The sequence below is a fragment of the Danio rerio genome, chromosome 2 (genome assembly GCF_049306965.1).
Source record: "Danio rerio strain Tuebingen ecotype United States chromosome 2, GRCz12tu, whole genome shotgun sequence".
NCBI lineage: Eukaryota > Metazoa > Chordata > Actinopteri > Cypriniformes > Danionidae > Danio > Danio rerio.
The window spans coordinates 45050976-45073148 of NC_133177.1; the positions used below are offsets into that span (position 1 = coordinate 45050976).

Below are 22173 nucleotides of genomic sequence, written 5' to 3' on the forward strand. Positions count from 1 at the left end.
CTAACGTTACATCAGCTTTGCGTAAAGCTAAAACAGTTTTAAAACAGAACATAACCCGTCTAAGAGAAATCCTTCAGACATTGTGTCATCCTTTCTCCAGCGTGCAAATGTAACTCCAATATTGATTTAGGTTTTTAAAAAGTTTTGATTCAGCAGGTTTTTACCGATCGCGTACGCGTGCTCTCTCTCTCTCTCTCTCTCTCGTGAACGCACAGCACAAACGGCGGTTGGCGGAGCTGCGTACAAAAAGCTGCGCAGTTGTTCAAATCTGCATTTGCTGACAGACAGTTTGGCCTAGTTATCGAAATTATAAGGGATGTCGGCCTGACTCTATTTAATTGGATGAACATTTTTTAGTTTTATGCCTTAACCAAAATATAAAAATACATAAAAATACATTTAGATCATTTACTTTAATCATTACTATTGGAATGTGAAGAGACTTTCAAACAGCACTCCAAAAAAAATTCTGAAGACAATCACCTACTGCACCTTTAACTAAATAAATAATATGCAAACACAAATACACTCACTGGCCAGCCACATGTTAAGTACACATGTTCACTGTTGGCTAGTTAATGCAAATATCTAATCAATCACATTGCAGCGACTCAATGCATTTAGGAGTTTAATTGTTTGTTTTTTTATGCATTCTGTCAATTTTAACATTTTTCATAAAGTAGTTTCATCAGTCTTAGTAAAAGACTGTCAAAGAAAACACAATCTACTTTTAAATGATTCATTTGTTGCACTTAATTTGTGTTTGCAGATTTCAATTATAATGCAAACTATGAAAACATTTGAATGTAACGTCAAAAGAATTTTGATGCTGGCATTATTCAATTTTACAGATTTTGAATGCAAATTAGTGCGCATTTAACTGACTTAATCACTCCTTTACATACTCAAAAATAACATTTATTAATTAAAAATAAACAATATAAATATTTGCCATTGTAAACATAATCAATCAACTGAGGAAGTATGATGATAAATATTACTAAATAGATACTATATAGATAGATAGATAGCTATTACTAGATAGATGATATCACGATAGATATTATGATAGATATTAAAGTAGATATTACGATAGATATCATGATAGGTATCATGATAAATATTACGATGAATATCCGATAGATATTACGATAGAAATCAGTATAGGTATTACGATAGATATTACGATAGATATTGTGATAGATATCAAGATAGATTTTACGATCAGTATTACGATAGGTTTTACGATAGTTATTACGATAGATATTACGATAGAGATAACGATAGAGATTACGATAAATATCACAATAGATATCACGATAGACATCACAATAGATATTACAATAGAGATCGAGACAGATATTACAATAAATTTTACGATAGGTATTACGATAGGTATTACCATAGATATTATGATAGAGTTTACGATAAATATCACAATAGATATTACGATGGAAATCACAATAGATATTACAATATAGATCACGATAAATATTACGATAGATAATACGATAGATATCAGGATAGATATTACGATAGATATCAAGATAGGAATCAAGATAGATATTACGATAGGTATTACGATAGATATTATGATAGATATTACGATAGATATTACGATAAATATCACAATAGATATTACAATAGATATCACAAAAGACATTATGATATAGATCACGATAGACATTACGATAGATATCACGATAGATATTACGATAGATATAACGATAGATATTACGATAGATATTATGATAGGTATTACAATTGAGATTACGATAGAGATCACGATAGATTTCACGATAGATTTTATGATAGGTATTATGAAAGATATGACGATAGATATTATGACAGAGATTACGATAGATATTACGATAGATTTTACAATAGGTATTACGATAGAGATTACGATAGATATCACAATAGATATTACGATAGAAATCAGAATAGATATTACAATAGATACTACGATTGATATCACGATAGGTATTATGATAGAGATTACGATAGATATTACGATAGAGATTACGATAGAGATTACGATAGAGAATACGATAGATATCACGATAGGTCTTACAGTAGATATTATGACCGACCGACTGACAGCAGACAAACCAACATGAAGGAGTAAAGACAGACAGACAGACAGACCTCTTTCTCTCTGTCCTCACCTGTTCCTTGCCCTGGTGTCTCTCTCTCTCTGATGCCGCCTCCCTTGTAAAAGCATGAGTTCTTCATCACTGACATCTTCCTCAGAGCTACACACACCCCACCCCAGTCCACACACCTCTGTAAGAGTGGCCACATCTCTCACACGGACCGTCTGAAATATAAGCAAGAGAGAGTTTTAACACTGAGCCATGAACGAAAAGCATTGTACTTTTGAGCAGGTGGGACAAACATAGCAGTAAATAAAATTAAATTACATTACATTTAACCTTACAGTGTATTGAAATATTCAGCCGTCTCTGATTTGAGAGACGTGAAATTTAAATCTCACAGAGAACTAAAAACTGAAGAAAACCAAAAATAGTCAGGTTTATGATGCTGTACTGTACCCTGGGGGTTCTTCTTCTCTCTGGAACTGTGTGAGAGTCACCAAAATCCCAATGGTCTTTCTGAAAGACACAAAAATATGGTGAGAAATGAAGTTTCCATCTCATTTAAAATACATCCACTTAAATTGTGTATGATTTTCTGTGCTACGCTTTCAATTTTGTGTCCAAATTAACTTTACAAACATGATTTTTTATACACAGAAAAAAATGCCTGCTTTAATGGTTTAAATGAAAATAAATCTATGTTATTTGAGCAATTCCAAAGTCCATTTAAAGTTAAATGATTAATATGGATGTGACATTTGCAGTAAAAACTCAAAACATTAAAAATCACAAAGAAAGTATTTGTTAACATTATATTAAAACATCTTTTAATATTTTCTAGAACAACTAACCACAGAGTTATGAGATCAGAAAAATATTAATCTGTAAACATATTTCATATTTAGAATTAGGAAAATAAGCATAGGTTATGGATGTGACAAAACAAGTCATGTGTATACAACGTATACAACCTACTTTGTGGAACTTCTGTGAATTAAACTGCACAACTTAAAAGAAATAATGCTAATCAAAAGGAGAAGAGCTGCTTTCTATAGAATAAAAAAAAAGCTTTGTTATGGATGTGACACTTTTTCTATATGGATGTGACAGATGTGAAATTGACACTTGTGTGACTTTGGTAAATCAAATATAATGGTTTAAAAACACTGACAGAGACATTTTTGAGTACTTTTAAAGTACTGTAAAAAATATTTCCAATGTTATTCAACATAACAGATATATATTTCGCAAAAATTATAACAAATCATTTATAAACTTTTGTCGACCTGCAGTGCTTATTAAAAAGGTTGAATACATACATATTGTGTTAAAGTTAAATGATTAATGTTAATTGATAAAAAATAGAAAACAAAAAGAGTTTTGAAGGATAAGGCATAGTATAAAAACTTCAAGTGATAAATGATTATTATATAAAGTCTGCACCGTGACTCTTAAACTGAGTATTTGTATTTTTTACTATCCCTTTAATATTTTCACTTTAATATTTTTTTTATAATTACTTAATGTGCCTGACAATATTGTATGGTGTATATATATATATATATATATATATATATATATATATATATATATATATATATATATATATATATATATATATATATACACATACACACACACACTACTGTTACACTGAATGACATTTTTTGGGTGTCTTTTCTAAATGTACAAAACAATTCAGCCATATTATTTCTATCATTTTAATGCTTGAAACCCCCTTTTTTCTTTGTTGATCCATTTATGAGTGTCTCTCACTCACCTCTGTCATGTATTTCCTGTAATCATTCCTGAGCTCTTCTTGGAGTTTGTGTTTCTTTCGCTCATATTCCTCTCCTAATGGCAGACTTAGTCCTTCTGCACACAAAAAAATTACATGTACAGAAATTGTTTTTATATGCATATAACAGAAATTAGTTTACAATTGTATTAAACTGCAAACAGAACTCTACCTTGCTGACTTGTACGTGGAGGGATGTTCTCTTTCTGCAGAACATGGCCTGTCCGCCTCTAATATATTAAAGAATAAAAAGAAAATTAGGCTTTTACGAAGTGTGCTTTACACAGGTGAGTGGGCTTGACAAACCACCTGCAGAAACACTGTTCTCTCTCTCTAAAACACCCCTCCCCCTCCTTCCTCTAGCACTTAATTATCTGAGCACAAACAGTTTCTTTGTATAATAAGCACTTTGTGTGTATTGCCTCTTCTTGCTGAATTACTGAATGCCTCCTCAATTGAACGTTGCTTTGGACAAAAGCGTCTTCTAAATGACTTAACATAAATGTGAAATATTAAGTCAGAATCAATATAACAATAAAGACTAGTACACATTCTCTTTTATCCCTTAAACTCTCACCCTCATCTCCATGTAAGGAGGTTCCTGCTCCAGACAGGCCTTTTCTTCTGCTATCTTTGTCTTCTGCTCTTCCAGAAACTTCTCCAGCACTTCATCCATCTGGAAAAAAAAATACACATATATACCTGGAAATCCATAGAACTCATTTTTTTAATTTTAACAATTTAGTTTTATTTAAGTAATATTTTACAGTAACATAACATCAACAAACAAGAAGCAATTTTTTATAAATGTTATGAACCTCTGGAAACATTATTTAATTAAAATACATTAATAGGATACATACAAAAATACAACATGCTAGAAATGTATTAGCAGTGTTCTAACTAAGGCATGCAGGAAAAATGCTTGCAACGTGAACTTTCATGTTAGCACCATGCAATAAATCATGTTAACAACATGTTAAATGTGCTAGAAATGTCCTTGCAACATTTTCTTTCAAGCTAGATTTGTAATAACTGTGTTATTAATGTGTTAAAATGCTAACAATGAAATAACCTTGCTCCAAACATGCAACCAAAGCCAATTTATGATGGCAACATGTTAAACACACTTAAATCCTGTCAGAAATAGGTTAACCATGTTTAAAACATGCTGGAAGACGATTAAAATATTTGATACTGTAATTCATGCTTTTGTGACCATTCGGTTAGATTACTGTAATGCACTGTATGTAGGGAGTAGCGGGTCAGCTGTTGCCCATTTGCAAATGATGCAAAATGCTGCAGCATGCCTGTTAACTGGCACTCGTAAGTATGACCATATTTCCCCCATGTTAGCTTGGTTGCAGTTTAAGATACTTTTATTTGTTTTTAAATCTCGAAAAAAAAAATTTTCGTTGGCCTTAGACACCTGATTTTACTAGATGGTTATTTTCATTTCTGTGCCTTTTTAAGGTAGTTTAGCTAAATTTGACCATATAAACATTTTGTTGTATATTTCTGAACAGTACTTTGGCTCACTTCTGTGTTCTTTAAAGTGCTCTTTGAATAAAGGTTGACTTGAATTAAAAAATTAATGCTGGATTCAAATCATTATTACCACTATTCAGTAGTAATGTTCCTCAAATATTACATTAACAGATACAACATTTGATTTTAATGATAAACTAGTAAATATACAAATAAACATTAGAAATAATGAACAACTAACACATTTTTTCATTGTTAGTTTATGCTATCTACTGATAAACTACAGTTAACAAATAGAACCGAATCACAGTGTTACCTCAATATATTTATAAACAACCCAGCTATAGCTTATTAAACTACTTAATTTTAAGGCAGTTTTTTAATTTACTTAAATATTTACTTAAATGCTTATGATCGATCATTAATTATAAAACAATACAAAAAATTTATAAAACATACAAAATGTGTATATAAAATTACACAGAGCACATACATGCAACATTATGAATGGATTTTGACATGTCACACTAAAAAAAATCACCTTTATAAATAATATACATCAGAGATGCCCAAACTAGGGCCCGTATCCTTGTATTCTTTGATCTTTTCTGTTCGCACATTCGTTTAAGGACAACTTGTTACATGTTTCTTATACTGTTTACTATGGTACTTTGAATATTCAGACTGAAATCACATGCATGTATAACAATAACTATTCATTTAGCACTATATATTTGACTTGAACAATGTCGCACTTTGATAGTTATTGGCTGCTGTTAATATGATTTCACTATCTAATATTTGAAAGAATAATTTTCTGAAATAAAGTCTGAATGTAAGAATATAAAACCAACTTTACCTCATTTGAGTTGGCCCACCAGAGGCAAACGGATTGGGGAATGCATGCCTTTAACAGAGATTCTCATTTCTATTTAATGTAACCTTTAGTTTTTTATTTGTTTTATTGTTAAGCTACAAAAAAGCTAACTAAAAATAAATGTTTTGATTAAATGAATCAGATTTTCTTTTAATGCACCTACTGTCACTTAACGGATAGGAGACAAAGCAGAAGACATCAGCGTGCAAATCAAGACAAAGGCAGGTTCAGCACGACTGGTGTGTTCGGCATTGAACTCCATTGATTTTACTAATGGTTTTAATGTAATAGGTTTGTTTAAATAACATACATTTTAACATTCATATTCATTAGTAAATACGGTTGAAGTATTTTTTTCTATTTGTTTTTAAATATTATGTAATAGATTAGGAAGTTATCTATGTCACTTTAATGTAATACAGTTTGCTACATTTACTTTCGGCCCACAGCTCTCAGTCAAGCTTGGATTTTGGCCCTTCATAGAAAAAGTTTGGGCACTTCCGATTATCATTACCTAGTAACATTTAAGGCTTGGTTTGTTAGAAACATTTTTAGAAACAAACATCACAAAAAACAATGAGATGTTTAGTTACACACCTCTTTGATTTCCGCCAAGAGCTGAAACTCAGTTCAATCCTCTGTTTACAGGACTCTGAATGCATCTGTTCCTCCACTCCACAAAACAGCCATTTGATCAGATCACGCCGACATCAGACACCATAATAAAGTTAGTGAAATGTGATTTTGCGTTTATTCACTAAAACATAGGTGTTACCTGATGAAAACTAATAATGCCAGCAGAAAATCTGCTGTCCTGATTTCATTAGATAAAATGAATGAACGTGTCATCTGATATTTGGATTTGTTCATGCGATGGAAGTAACGTTAATCGGGGTTTTCTTAAATAAACTGTGTATTTATAATAAGTGCTAATCGCCTCATGATCTGATTTAACTGATCCATGGTTCGGTGTCTCTCTGGAAAAACATAAGCAGCGCCGTTATTCCTCGCTTGCTATTTTCCTGTGTTTCACTTCCTCTCTTCCGGTTTCCGCTTTTCCAGCTGCCGATATATATAACGCTCGGGTAGGCAGAAGCTGGATGAATTGTTCCACTGTGACTTTTTGTAGATCAACTCAAAGGTTTGTTTGTTTTTTTGTTGTTTGCTTAAAATAAATTTCTCTAGTCATCTAGCTCTATATTTAAAGCACTTATGCCTATCAATGTTCAACAATTTCTCCACACAGAAAATATTGTATCATATATTTTTTTATGACACATTTGTGATTAAATAATACATTTAATTGAACTGTTTATTTGTTTGTTTGTTGGTTTGGTTGTTTGTTTATAAATAAACGGATGTGCCCCGAACATTCTCTGCATGCAAAATTATGTTTCATGGTTAAAACATTTTGTGATGGAAATGACAATTTTAAATGACCACTTTCTTATAATTACAGTAAAAAACACAACAAGAAAGAATTTAATTTAAAAATATTAGATTACGTTATAAAAGTCTAGATTATTTTCTATAGCCTATTCATTTTTTAAGTCTTCTTCACCCCCTGAACGTACTTTGTCTGTTACAAATAAAGAGAACACACCATTGTAATATTAATCTAGTTTATTGCATTGATCTAATATTATTCCGTTGATATCCTAAAAATGTCTGCATTTTATTCTCACGCCCATATGAAGTCTGTTAAACTCCATAAACACAACACAACACAACACAACCTTTGGCCTTCTTTGTATTGTGGATATTGTAGTTTTATTAAAGCCACTTTTTCAAAAGAGCCCTCGTTGTATAATCGTCCAAGTGGAGAAACTCAATTTCGTAACTACAGAATAGGGCAGTAATTTTGAATAATATCAAAATACATTTTAATCAGTGGCTTTTTAAAATAATGCCGTTAGAAGGTAGATGACCTGAGACGATTTAGAACTTCAATTCCCAACATGCATTGCGCGACCCATAGGGTCACGCTGTTACAGAACCGCTTCCGTGTTGTGTTTGTTACTGGAAAACAGAAACTGCGTGAGGTGACATAATTTTCTATCGTCCGTCGCCGATTAAACAGCGATGCTTTTGTAAACCGCGGCGTCATAAGAAATCTCAGATTGGACTATGTCGTTGATTCCGGGCTCAAAACAGAAGGATAGGCGCATTTTATGCGGGATGTGCCCGGACCCGCAGTGCCAGGCGAAGCTCATCTTCCCCGCACACACCTCCATGAGCATCGAGTGCACCGAGTGCGGACAGAGACACGAGCAGAAGAATCTCGCCAATGTGGAGGAAGTGACTAACCCTGATGTAGTGCTTCATAATTTGCTGAGAAATGCTTTGCTGGGTGTGCCAGGCCCTCCCAAGAAGGGCTCAGAGCTGGTGAAAGTGATGGGACTGTCCAACTACCACTGCAAGCTACTGTCACCCATCCTCACCCGCTATGGCATGGACAAACAGACAGGCACTGCCAAACTCTTGAAGGAAATGAACCAGGGAGACATCTTTGACTGCTCGCTGCTTGGGGACCGTGCATTTCTCATCGAGCAAGAGCATGTGTCCACTGTTGGGTATGGACGGGACCGGTCAGGGAGCTTGATCTACTTGCATGACACCTTGGAGGAGATCAAGAAAGCGAACGGTAATAGAGAGTGTCTTATTCCTGTGCATGTGGACGGAGATGGACACTGCCTGGTCCACGCCGTGTCCAGGGCGTTAGTTGGACGCGAGCTTTTCTGGCACGCTCTTCGGGAAAACCTTAAACTCCATTTCAAGCAGAACCTCGACCGCTACAAAGCTCTTTTCCAGGACTTCATAGATGCTGCAGAATGGGAAGACATCATCAATGAGTGTGACCCGTTGTTTGTCCCTCCAGAAGGCGTTCCACTGGGCCTGCGTAACATTCACATATTTGGCCTGGCCAATGTACTTCACAGACCTGTAATCCTTTTGGACTCGCTGAGCGGTATGCGAAGCTCCGGGGATTACTCCGCCACTTTCCTACCGGGCCTTATTCCAGAGGAGCAATGCCGAGGGAAAGACGGCACTCTGAACAAGCCCATCTGCATCGCCTGGAGCAGCTCTGGCAGAAATCACTATCTGCCTCTTGTGGGCATCAAGGGCTTGGCTTTGCCCCGTTTGCCTGCTGCACTGCTTCCCAAAGCGTGGGGTGTTCCTCAGGAGCTCATCCGCAAGTATGTGAGTTTGGATCCCAGCGGGAGCTGTGTGATTGGGGGCGACCGGAGCCTCCAGGATAAGTACCTCCTGCGCCTCGTAAGCGCCATGGAGGATGTCTTCATGGACAAGCACAGCATCCATCCCGCTCTAGTAGCCGACGTCCACCAGTACATATACCGACGCACTGGAGTGATCGGCGTACAGCCGGAGGAGGTGACAGAAGCGGCCAAGAAATCCATCCAGGAAGGCCGCCTCCACCGCTGCCTGGTCTGCAACGCTCTTTCAGAGCTCCACGTACCAGCCGAATGGCTCATACCTGGAGGGAAACTCTACAACTTGGCCAAATCAACTCACGGGACGCTCCGTGCAGACAAGAACTACAGTTTCCCATTAAATAGTTTAGTTTGTTCCTACAACCCAGAAAAAGATGTGCTCGTGCCTGATTATAAACTCAGCTCACTCACAACCTGCACCTGGTGTCATGGGACCTCAGTACGCAGAGTTCGGGGTGACGGCTCTGTGGTGTATTTGGACGGGGACCGCACTAACACTCCCTCTCAAGGTGGCAAGTGCGGATGTGGGTTCAAACACTTCTGGGAAGGAAAGGAGTACGACAATCTTCCCGAAGCCTTCCCGATCACTCTGGAGTGGGCTGGCCGTGTAGTCCGAGAAACTGTTTATTGGTTCCAGTACGAAATTGATCCGACTCTCAATAGTAATGTATACGATGTGACCATGCGTCTCGTCACAAAGCACTTCCCTGGTGAATTTGGCAGCGAAATCCTAGTCCAGAAGGTAGTAAACACCATCTTGCATCACACCGCAAAGAAGAGCCAAGATGAATACAACCCAGTTGCCATCGAAGGTGCTCACGTGCAAAATAAAGTAGACGGAGGTGAATCTTCTGCTCACCCTCCGACTAAAATCATCCTGACGGGACAGAAGGGAAAAACTCTGCATAAGGAGGAGCTGGTCATGAGCAAAACCGAGAGGGTGTTGCAGCACAGCATCAGCGAGCAGGCTGCCCTCTCCCAGCGCCGCAGCACAGATCGCGTGCGCCATCAGGACCCTCGCCCATCATCTCCTTCCTCTTCATCATCCTCCGCTCCTCCCACTCCCACCAAAGTACCCCCAACCAGCGGAGAGAAGAAGATCCGTGTAACCACCAGCGACGGGAGGCAGGCCATGCTTACTCTGCAGCCGCACACTACCTACAGTGATCTCCAGAACTCAATCATCCAGGTCTTCAACTTGTCGCCCGGACAGCTGTGCATTCGTCATGGGTTCCCGCCCAGAGAGCTGCCTCCACCACCTCCCGAAGACCAGAACCGGCCCGTGGCGCTTCAGCATGGAGATCGGATTTCTGTGGAGGTGCTGAAGGAGAGCTCGGCTGATCCTCAAGTAACCCAAACACACACTCACAGCCCTCAAACACACGCTCACTCTGACCCACGCCTCAGCCACAGCAGTAGCAGGGAACTTCAGGACAACATTGACCTTGAGATGTCATCACTGTGTCTCCTGGCAGCACTCATGGGTAAGAAACACACACTCACACTCTTCTGTAAGTGATATGCTGTATGAGATTACTGCAAGACTGTAGAGTGTCTTATACTAGAAGTAGCATCTGCAGTGCATAAGTGTTTGGATTGTGATAAACACCCATTGCTAAAATTTTACACATCACAAGATTTTTTTAAATACTTTATTTATATGCATTTTTAAAGATTTACATAAAACAATACAGAAAAAAATAAATATTTTGAACCTTAATTATTTTCGGGGCTTTATTAGAAGAGGGACAAAGCTAACTGTTTACATACATACATCAAACAAATACACAGTGTAGGTCTCTTCACACCGCCACCATATACACACTTTTATACACTTTTCCCACACATGAATAAACATTTTCACACTTTTCTCTCGTTTAAACACTCTCTCAAATAGGCATGGGGCGATAACCGTTTCCAAGAGTGTTGATCTTATTCTTCAATGCGGCAGTGCGCTCATTTTTGCGATTGTTTTAAAACTTCCAATTGCCTATGGGAGAAATGACTAGGAATAAACTGCACAAAACTGTCATATAATAAGAAAATATCAGTTTGCAACATCAAGCAGCAGAACGAGCTGTTTTTAACATCTAAAATTAGTGGAATGAGACCGGAAGTCTTGAGCCAAAAAGATTCAAATGGCTGTGCCCGCTCATACGCCAAGAGTAAGGTGAATAGCGCTGTTTGGAGAAGTCAAAGCTAATTTTTAAATCATTTTTTTACATTTTGTTTTCATTTTTTAGGACAGGATTTGGGATTTTTACAGTATCCCCAGCAGAAAAGATATACAAAGATGCTGTTTTTAAATGGCAAAAAAAATCTGTTTTTGAAACTACCGAAGACAGCAGGAGTCAATGATTCAATTTGAGTTATTTAGCCTGACATGTTTACTGTTCCAAAATATTATGAATATTTCCCAAAATAAAGTATATTGTGTTCAAAGTGGGAAAAGAAAGGTTTTGTTTATTATCCAGACATTTAAAAAGAACTTATTTTAGAGCAATAATCACAATACCGGGAAACCTGTTATATCGAAAAATATACATGTAGACAAAGTTAAAAATATTTCAAAGCATTTCAGGTAAATTTTGATAAGGAATTCCTGATTGCTAAAACTTGCTTTATTGGCATGACAAATGTTACAAATGTATTGCCAAAGCAATACATTAAATAGAACACATGAATACTAATGAAATAGTAGCTAAATAATAATAAAATTTAAACAATAATATAATAATAAACAAATGGTATATTTAACTTTCAGCATTTTTGGATTCAATTATAACCGTCTCTCTTCTCTGTCTTCTCTGTCCTCTCTCTCTCTCTCTCTCTCTCTCTCTCTCTCTCTCTCTCTCTCTCTCTCTCTCTCTCTCTCTCTATCTATCTCTCTATCTATCTATCAGGTGAAGATGTCTGGTCATATGCCAAGAAACTGCCTCACCTGTTCCAGCAAGGAGGAGTCTTCTACAATATTGTGAAGAAAGACATGGGTAATCTCTTTTTTCTCTCTCATTCTGTCACACAATTTAAATTCTGCATTCAAAGTTCAAAATCATGCTTTAAAGGCACAACCACAATTGTATGTCCTGTCAGAAGTATCTGCAAAAGTACTTTGTTAGGGCGGGAAAACCAGTTTAAGAACCAGTTCATAATAGGGGGGTTTTCTTTACAAATGCTGAAGAATTTTTATTGTTTGTAGTGTGAAGTGAGTCTGTGTTAACCCAGATTTATATTTTTTCTGTCTGTAGCTGAGAGATCTATTGCAGAGGAGTTCAATATTTTATTTTAATCAACCAGGCTTTTTTTGTATAATAATTAATATGTAATGTAGGAATGGTATACAGTTTAACCCAAAGAATGACTAGTCTGTCAGATGAAGAAGAGCCGGAGTCAGAGATTTAAATAAATAATAAAGTTTACTGAAGATAGTTTGCAGTTTCATCAGCAGAAGCCAGCTTCAACACTCGCAATGAGTTCCTAGGCCGCTCTGCTTACAATCACCAATCAATAACAATTATACTCTCACATAACCTGATTGGTTAAAACAAAGATAAACTAGAAAAATTTCCACGTGGGGTTTGTGCGTAATTCTGAACATTATCATAAGCATAAACGTCAGACATCCACTAGACTGTTTAGAGCTGACTTCAGACCTGTGAAACGGATCCACAATCAAATAGAGCACAGTTTGGTGGCTCCTGAAAAAGTTACACAGAGATGGGCAAATGCACTGAACATTCTTACATTAAGCAGTGTGTTTAACTTATTCATTTGTTAAAATCATTTCAAAGTTACATACTCATTTAAATAATCAAATAATCATTTTTAATAAAGATAATGAGAAACGAGATGATGAGAAAAGGATAAACGTTGATTCATGCTAAGATGGATTGGAAGGTATAAATCCGAATCCTTCAGTTATTTGTGGTCAGAAAACATTTTTTTTTTTAATTCATTTTTTAATGTTTTTTTTTAACACAATCTCACAGCAATTCATAAGTCTCATTCCTACAATTTAGTACGATTTGCTCATCCCCCAATGACGGTTGGGTTTAGGGGCGGGGTTGGGTGCCACGCCTCCTTTTTAAAATGGTACATTTCGTATGACGGAACTCGTACGATTCAGCCACTGAACTGACAAAACGTAAAAATAGTTACATTTCCTCACAAGAGCAGGTTGTTATTTCATATTCAAGTCATATTTGTAAGGAATTGGATGCAAGCAGAGTATGGCTGTTTGTGAAGCATACAGTGCCATCTGTTGCTAAAAACAAAGCTTTGAATCTATTCAAAAGCGAATAACGGTGTATTTTAAAATAAGGGATTTCTAGTACATACATATTTTTTTATTTCTGATAGATTTCACTAGCATAAACTAGAAAACATAATCAATGAAGCAGGTGTGTAATATAGTGTTGTACGACACTGGAATTTGGTACCAATCGATACAGAAATTTAAGAAACGTCCTTTTCCTGCTAACATTTGAGCTCTATTGAGCACGTTGTTAAACAGCGCTGATTTGCTGTTGTGTTCACATGCACAACAGAAATGACTGTAATTGGCCGTGAAGGTCTACAGTTCACTGAACTCACGCTGTTTACTGATTGTAAACACAGATACAGGGACTATGGAGAAATTTAGCCACGATTCATCAGTGGATTGCTCATATGTTAGCTTATAGACAAACCAGCAGATCGACTTGACTTTGAAATGCTCCAGTGTCCCTGTATCAGTGTTTAAACTCAGTAATCAGCTGTGAGCAGGGCTGAAGTTGGACTCATTTTCAGCCCTGGAGTTTCAAGCCAGACCGGCCCACCTCAGTTCACGACTGATTCCTATTAAGTTTCTAATTTCTATCACGTCTTTTTCAAGAAAACAGCTGCTTTAGAAATTCAAATGTGCAACAACCCTAAAGCCAGGTTTATACTTCTGCGTCAAGTGACCAGCGTAACCCACGGCGCATGCAACGCGCGTGGCTGTGCATTTATACTTCTGCGCGCTGTCTCTGTTGGTCTGCATTAACACTTCCGAAACGCTAGTTGGCAGTAAGTTGTAAATGTTCCTCTGTGTCAAGTTTCTTCGCTGCTTTTTTGCTTTTCCTGAACACTTCCGGGATGTACAAGTGGCTCAAACTCGCTCATTTTGAGGCAGGAACCGGCGGACGTGCAACAACTTTAACTATGAGGTAAACACAAAACAAAACTTTCCATCCGGAGCTCCTTGACGGGACTCCACACTTGTAAACAATCGCTCGCGCCATTTGCGCGGCTCTCGGTCCCGCCCAGACTCGTCAGCGCTACCAAGCCGACCAATCACAGAGCTTGCGCTATGCGTTGTTGCGACGTGTAGTTAAACTTTTTGAGGGGTGCACGTCAGTGACGCCGACGGCCATGGCGAAAGGCTATGCGTCAGCGCCGTAGCATACGCCGGTGTTTGACGCAGAAGTATAAATCAGCCTTAACAGTATTATATGTCTTTACAATAAAAATGAAAAAAAAATTAATAACAATTTTACAGGTGAGATTCGAACACGGGTCTGCGGCGTTGAAACGCAACATGCTTACCACTGGACCACAATGGCGCTATAATTATGGCTATAAAAAATAAGTAATGACTTGTGACCCTTAAGACACAGCACTACTTTCCTTTGATGGCTCAATCTTTTTCTCCCCTTTTTAGATTTCTGATCAAGTTATGTCAGATTTATTAATGTAGTAAATCATTTGATTTTAATTGAGCAGGTGTATTAATATCAATTATTCGGATTCTTATATTCACTAAGTCGCCGCTGTTTGGGGTCGATAGTTACATCATCATCATTAACGTTAGTTAACCTGCAGGCTGCATTTTGCTCACGGGGCTGCGAGAAAATAAATAAAAAGAGCGGCGCTGCGGCAAAATAATGAATAAAAATAGGAAAGCTATGGTCAAATAAACAAATAGATGAAAAAAGTGCGACTGCTGAGAGTGCAAGCAGCTAGGGACACCGGCCCTCGCGGCCAATAAAACAGACCGGCCCACCGGGAATTCTCCCAGTCCTCTTGATTAGCCATTCCGGGCCTTGTTGTGAGTTTGGTAAACTGATGACCTTCACCACCAATTACAATCTTTTCTGTTGAGCATGTGAACACAATGGCTAATCAGCGCTGATTAAGAACGTGCTCAGTAGCACTCACATGTTAGCGGGAAATTGACGGTTTTAAAACTTTAGTATCGATTGGTACCGAATTCCAGTATCATGACAACACTAATGTAATATCATCATGTATGTTAGCTATTACGCTAATTTTCTCTATATTTATGCGAAGGTCTCCTGGACGGGAAGCACTGCACACTGCCCCACTTGTCGGGTAAGACGTTTGTGTTCAATGCAACCGAGGAGCGTTTGGAGCTGTGTGTGGACACAGCCGGGCATTTTCCAGTGGGCCCGGATGTGGAGGAGCTCGTCCAGGAGGCCCTTTCACAGCTCCGCTCAGACGCAGCGTCTCGTAGCCGCGAGGGAAGTCCCGCACACAGTTTGCGTCTGGGCTCCGGTGGTGCCGTACGCAAGAAGGAGCAGAACATCACTGCCTTCCAAGGTAAAGGGCACTCATTAGGTTCGGCCCCTCCTGAACATCCACCAATCAGGCGGCAGCACAGCAGCGGCGTTGACCTCAGCGGCAGTGCCCGCGGAGAAGGGTTAACGTTGTCAGGGGAAGATTTAGTGCGTGTAGCTCCAGGCATGCTTACTTTACGTGAGGGCCGCGGGATGGGGCTGGAGCCCGCTGTGATTGAGGCCCAGCGTCAGCGCTTGCAGGAGATGGTATCTAACATACAGGCGTCAATGGACAAACATTTGCGCCAGCACACTGCAGCAAGGAATGATGGGAAGGAAGAAGAGACTCCTGACAAACCGGAGGAGATGGAGAGTCACGGGCCGGAGCCTCCCAACACCTTCGAACCGATGGACCAATCCTGATGCTTCATATACCCTCACAGCAGAGAGTGAGCTTCCTGGCATAACACACACATGCATAACACACTGTGATCCAATTAACAAGTAATGGTGCAGCCGATTTACTGACATAAGCGTCTTTTTAGTGTAAAACGCATTCCTTACATTTTCTCAACGTCTTACGATGTGAAGTCTGGAGTGGTTATTTATGGGATAGAGTGTCGGCTTTCATCACCTACTATATATGTATGATGCACACTAATTCAAAGAGATAATTCAACTAAAATTGATGCAAACGTCTAGGGTTTACTCTCTGTGGAGGACAAAACCTGCAACAACAATAAATAAATAAATACACAAATAATTAAATAAATAAATCCACAAATTCCTGGATTAAACAATTAATACGCAAATAAATAAATACACAAATTTTGCATAAAACAATAAATACACTAATAAATAATAAATACACAAATTTCTGGATAAAACAATAAATACACAAATACATTAAATGTATATATAAATCTTCAAAATCCTGCATAAATAAATATATAAATAATGAATATTGCAGTGTGAAAGGGGGAAAAATGAAATTTTCTTATTCCCCCAACATCTGTGTAATTTATTTAATCATTAATCAGCCCGCACTATTTATATATTTATTTTTACAGGATTTTGCGGGGTTTTCATATATATATATATATATATATATATATATAGGTGTTACTTATTTATTTGATTATTTGCATATTTATTTTATTTATTGTTTTATTTATACCAAAATTTGTAGATTTTTTATTTATTTGCGCGTTTATTTATTGTTTTTGCAGGTTTCGTCCTCCATAACTCTCTTCGAAACAAAAAAACTGCTATTTTATGGAATGTTTTTGCATTCAAACACTCAAAACATGGCTCCTTGTTCAAACTACTTATTTAAAATGACCTAAATCAACACAATTATTAATGATTTAACTTAATTGTTTTATATTTGATCCCCTCAATTTATAAAAACAATTAAGATAACTTAATTTGTGTTGGATGAACGAGGAATTACATGGAACCCAGCATGTTTACAGTGTACAACAAACCTCAGTGATGTTCAAAATGACACTGGAACATAATGACTTTCACTGCAAAAAATGTTCTTACTTTCGTCTGGTCCAAATATCTTAAATCAAGAAGCATTTTCTAGACAATTTAAAAGTATTGTTATAATTTCAGAAATTATAAGTCTAAATTAAGTGAGTTTTCCTTAAAACAAGCCAATAGGGTGAGCAAAATAATCTTATTTCAAACCAAAAACAACATTATTTTTCTAATACTATACTGGAAGATTATTTTTCTTGTTTTAAGAAAACTCGCTTAATTTTTACTCATTATTTCTGAAAAGTAAGTAGAAAAACATTGCAGTTTTCAGAAAAGACAACTATTTAGTGTTCCACATAGTCTGGCTAAGATGCAGGTGAATAAATGAATGATTTTCTTTTTTGGTTGAACTATCTCTTGTAGATCACTCTTGAGCTTCGCTGGTGTGAACATGCAAAGTACTTCAATAATCAAAGTGCACTTTGACACGCATTGCTGGATTCACAGCTCTGCCTCAACATTATTACAAACTAATTTGAATCACCGGCTGTCTAAACTTCAGTCTGTGTGCACTTATTAAGTAACAGGGCCTCCTTCATCAGAATTGTTTTGTGTTTTCAGCACAGTTCTGGCCTATGGAACAAACCTGGTGTCGTCTCAGTGATACAGTTGTCTTTGGCACTTCTCCACATTGTACTACCCATTGCTGTCTTATCCAAAGAACACTACACGGTAAAAGTCCTGAAATAAAATCACCTAAACATCTCACTTCACAGTCAGAGCTCAGAAAACCTCTCTCAGCGAATCGGCATGGAGTGTGTGTCCATCTGAGCGCCAGTTTCTGTTGTGTAATCTCAGATTGGCCTTTGAACTCTTATCAGCCTTGCCTTCAATGCAGTTGTTCAGGCTCATCGGTTTTTGGTTTCGTTGTGTCCTTTTTTTTCTTTGCATGTCCGCTTCCTTTTAACGCAAGGCAATTCACACAAGTTTACTTAGTATGAAGAATGTAACGTAGATTTTGGCTCAATCTGAATAGAAACTAGCTGAGATGGTAATATTTTCAGCATTTTCCTACTTCTATTATTATTATAACTTGTGTTAGGCTGTACTAAAACACTGAAGTAGAGGGTGATGTGTGTCAAGGATGGTTTTAAGTAGTGTTTCTCAACCACGTTCCTGGAGGACCACCAACATTGCATGTTTTGGATGTCTCCTTCATCTGTTACACTCATTATAGGACACTTTCAGTCTCTGCTAATGAACTTATGATCTGAATCAGGTGTGTGTGGTTAAGGAAACATGGAAAATGAACAAAGATGGTGGTCCTCAAGGAACATGGTTGAGAAATGCTGCTTTAAAGTTTAAGTTTAACCTGAAAATATTATTGTGGATTATTTATTCACCCTCATGTCATTTCAGCCAAACTTGTATGATTTTTTTCTTCTTCAGAACACAAATGAAGATTTCTATATGAAAAATGAGTGATTTTCCCCCAAAATTAATTCTGTTCAGCCAAAACTATAACATTTCAATATGAAAAGTCAAAAAAAAAAATTCTGAACTATTACATTTTTAAATGTTAGAAGCCAAAAAAGTAATCTAAACAAGCAAATTTTAAGTATTAAAAGTAAAAAAAAAAAAAGCTATTTCAAGCTATATCCGAAGAAAAGGGACGTCTTTTTATGATGAACATATTTAATTATGTTTTTAGTGAAAAGTTAAGCATGCTCGCTTGATGCACAAGAGCCAGCGAGGTTCATTCTGGCATCTTACACAGCATGTTTGAGCTTCTGCAAGAGTCAGTGAGGTTTGTTTTCCACTGCTAATGTTTTCTGGTCAATGTTTATACGTGGACCGGAGACTAAATTAAACATGCTTGCCATATGAAGCGATTATGTGTCTTTGAAAGACTTGCATTAAACAGCTCATTTCACATAGGTTTATTTTTTTATCTCTTTATGAACATTTCGAAGCCTCTGAGATGTGGGTGAAGATGCTCATAGAGGAGGGAAATAAATCTCTCTTATTTGATTCACAAGATCTTCATTTGTGTGCAGAAGACCAGAAGAAATGTATGGATTTGAAACGACATGAGGAGGAGTAAATGCTGACAGAGTTGTCATTTTTGGGATAAAAATAGTGATGATAATAATAATAATATCGCAATAAAAAAGTTTTGTTTTGTTTCAAGTCCAAATATCTAAAAATTCTTAAATCAAGATGCATTTTTAAGACGAGTATAAAATATTGTTTTCTGGAAATTGTCAAAATTGAGTCAAATATCTTATTGCAAACCAAAACAAAAATTGTTTTGATTGCTTTAAGGAAAAACATATTTAAAGGTATAATTCAGCCTAAAATGAAAAATCTGTCATCATTTACTCACCCTTCAGCTGTTCCAAATCAGTTTGAGATTGTTCTGAATCAAAGAAGAAGTTTTGAAGAATGTTGTAAACATGTAACCTAGTGGTGTCCAAACTCAGTCCTGGAGAGCCGGTGTCTTGCTGAGCTCTCTAACTTGCTTCAACACACCTGCCAGGAGGTTTCTAGTGTGTCTAGTAAGAGCTTAATTAGCAGGTTCAGATGTGTTTAATTAAGGTTAGAGCTAAACTGTCCAAGACACTGGACCTCCAAGTTACGCCTGGGTTACATGTTTACAACATTCTTCAAAATATCTTCCTTTATTTGGAACAATCTCAAACTGATTTAGATACCTATACCCATAGTAGAAAAATAAAATACTACTGAAGTCAGTTGTTCCAACATTCTTCAAAATATCTTCTTTTGTGTTCAACTGAACAAAAATAAATAAATCAAGCTAGTTTGGAAAACTCAAGGATGAGTAAATTATGAGAGGATATTCTTTTTGTGGTGAACTGTCACTTTAATACTGACTTATTTCTGAAAACAAAATATTTTTACTGGTCTAAAAAATTCTTCTTGATTTTAGATATTTTCACTTTTAAAACGAGACAAAAGACCTAGATTTTTGTCAGTGTGAGCATTTTCTTTTACATCAGACTATACCCATATTCTGCTATATACAATCTTCCCATGTCACCAAAAATCAAGTTTACAGTACAACTGATTACTGAAGCTGTTGCTCTTTGCACAGCGCTCACTGGATGAAAGCATGGGAGTCAAACTCCTACAGATTGTGCTGAACTCGTAACGAAACTTTGCTGAGCCTAACCCATTATTGCCAAAAAAAACAACAAATAAAAACAAACAGGTGTTCAGACCTGTTACTAACAGCCTTAACTAATCATCTCCCGTCCCCAGCTCTGATCTGCAGTGTCTGTGCGTGATGCGCTTCTCAAAAAAAGGAAGAACCGGAGTGTTGGTCAAAATCCAAGCCAAGCATGATGGTGCTGGTGGCCTGATGAGCGTTTGATTAGTTTCTTTTTTAAAATTAGTCTTGATTTTTTTTAAGTTTACAACATCAGAGCACTTTTCTGTGTGAGCGTGTTTATTGGCTCTTGAGCATTATTGATATTGTTGGTGTGAAGAGCAGCACAAAAGAGACGTTTTACTGCTTGACGTGACAGACTCGAGCGCAGGCTGTTTCTCTGTGACTGCTGCCCTCCTGATATATTGTATTCCAGTGTACAATAGTGGTATATATTGTATTATACTTTCATCTGTACAGATATCGGATCTGTTTTGTTTGTTTTGCTTTTTTCCCCTCTTTCTGGATTGTCTCTCCTGTTTCTTGAATAAAACAGTTGGACGATTTTACGCAGCCGAGGAATCTGCTGTTTGCATGCTTGATTACTTTTCAGCCTAACAACAATAAAGATATTCCATGAAATGATGTGGGTACTGTTTATGGATTGCTTTATTACAGAGAGCTAATGAACGTTTCTATACTGTATCTAAGGATGCTGTTTGCAAATGGACCACATCAGTTTGTATTGGTTGCAGGATTATATTTAGTGATAAAATAATTAACAATTTGTGCAATTTAAAAGAACTTTTAAGTTTAAATCTATTTTTTAAATATTCCTGTAGTGAAAACACTGAATTTACATCATGGTTATTCATTGTCACATCATATTTCAAATATCTTTCTAATATGCAGATTTAATTCATTTTTTTTTTCAGGATACTTTGATAAACTGAAATGTATAAAGAACTGAATCTATTCATCATAAATCTTTATCTTTTATTTAATTATTAATTTAATATATTAATATTTTTATATACAAATATAATCAATTTAATAAATAAATATAAAACACTAGCAGTCAAAAGTTTGGGGTCAGTTTTTATTTCTATGTTTTGTTTTTTTAATTAATCTGCTCATCAAGGTGGGATTTATTAAATGTAAAAAAAATTGAAAAAATATTTATAAAAATTTTAAATAACTGCTTTCTTATTGTATGTAGTTTCAAATGAAATTATTACTCCAGTCAATTTGCTGTTATTGCTATTACCATTAATAATAATAATATTAAATAATAATAACTAAGAGTGGTTTCTGAAGGATCATGGGACTCTGAGGACTGGAGTAATGAAGCTGAAAATTCATCTTTAAAAGCGCTGGAATAAATGGTTAAATGATAAACTACTTTTGAACAGTTATTTTATATTGCAATAACTTTTTAATACAATTTTATAATTTGTACTGTGTTTTTGATTAAATAAATGCAGCCTT

The 22173-nt window shown here is 36.5% G+C and overlaps 2 protein-coding genes across 17 annotated transcripts in view; one reads left to right on the top strand and one right to left on the bottom strand.

Moving 5' to 3' along the window:
* The window catches only part of cspp1b (centrosome and spindle pole associated protein 1b), a 29397-nt gene extending 22104 nt beyond the window's left edge, over nucleotides 1–7293 (bottom strand). For 10 of the 14 annotated variants that reach the window (XR_012393606.1, XR_012393604.1, XR_012393610.1 and 7 more), the window contains exons 1-6: nucleotides 6860–7293; nucleotides 4475–4573; nucleotides 4070–4127; nucleotides 3880–3974; nucleotides 2556–2615; nucleotides 2169–2320 (exon numbers count right to left, since the gene is read on the bottom strand). Coding sequence is in view for 8 of the 14 variants with exons in the window: in XM_068214441.2 (XP_068070542.2) it covers nucleotides 2169–2320; nucleotides 2556–2615; nucleotides 3880–3974; nucleotides 4070–4127; nucleotides 4475–4573 (464 nt within the window). In the remaining 6 variants the exon portion in view is untranslated. Of the gene's footprint in view, nucleotides 1–2168; nucleotides 2321–2555; nucleotides 2616–3879; nucleotides 3975–4069; nucleotides 4128–4474; nucleotides 4600–6859 lie in introns of all 14 variants that reach the window. The other 4 variants (XM_073928922.1, XM_068214439.2, XM_068214438.2 and 1 more) reach the window with 1 other exon arrangement.
* A 959-nt stretch (nucleotides 7294–8252) lies between these two features.
* On the top strand, nucleotides 8253–21330 carry vcpip1 (valosin containing protein (p97)/p47 complex interacting protein 1). 3 transcript variants are annotated; one of them, XR_012393576.1, is made up of 4 exons: nucleotides 8253–10979; nucleotides 12399–12485; nucleotides 15805–16734; nucleotides 17261–21330. XR_012393576.1 is itself a non-coding variant. In XM_005171393.6 (4 exons), exons 1-3 carry the CDS (start codon nucleotides 8390–8392, stop codon nucleotides 16452–16454), a joined length of 3327 nt encoding a protein of 1108 aa, XP_005171450.1. In that variant the 5' UTR covers nucleotides 8253–8389; the 3' UTR covers nucleotides 16455–16480; nucleotides 18138–21330. The 3 variants fall into 3 exon arrangements, 2 of the variants coding, with proteins under 2 accessions (XP_005171450.1, XP_073785000.1); XM_005171393.6 differs by having other exon boundaries at nucleotides 15805–16480; nucleotides 18138–21330; XM_073928899.1 differs by having other exon boundaries at nucleotides 15805–16480; nucleotides 18143–21330.
* Nucleotides 21331–22173: the final 843 nt, after the last annotated feature.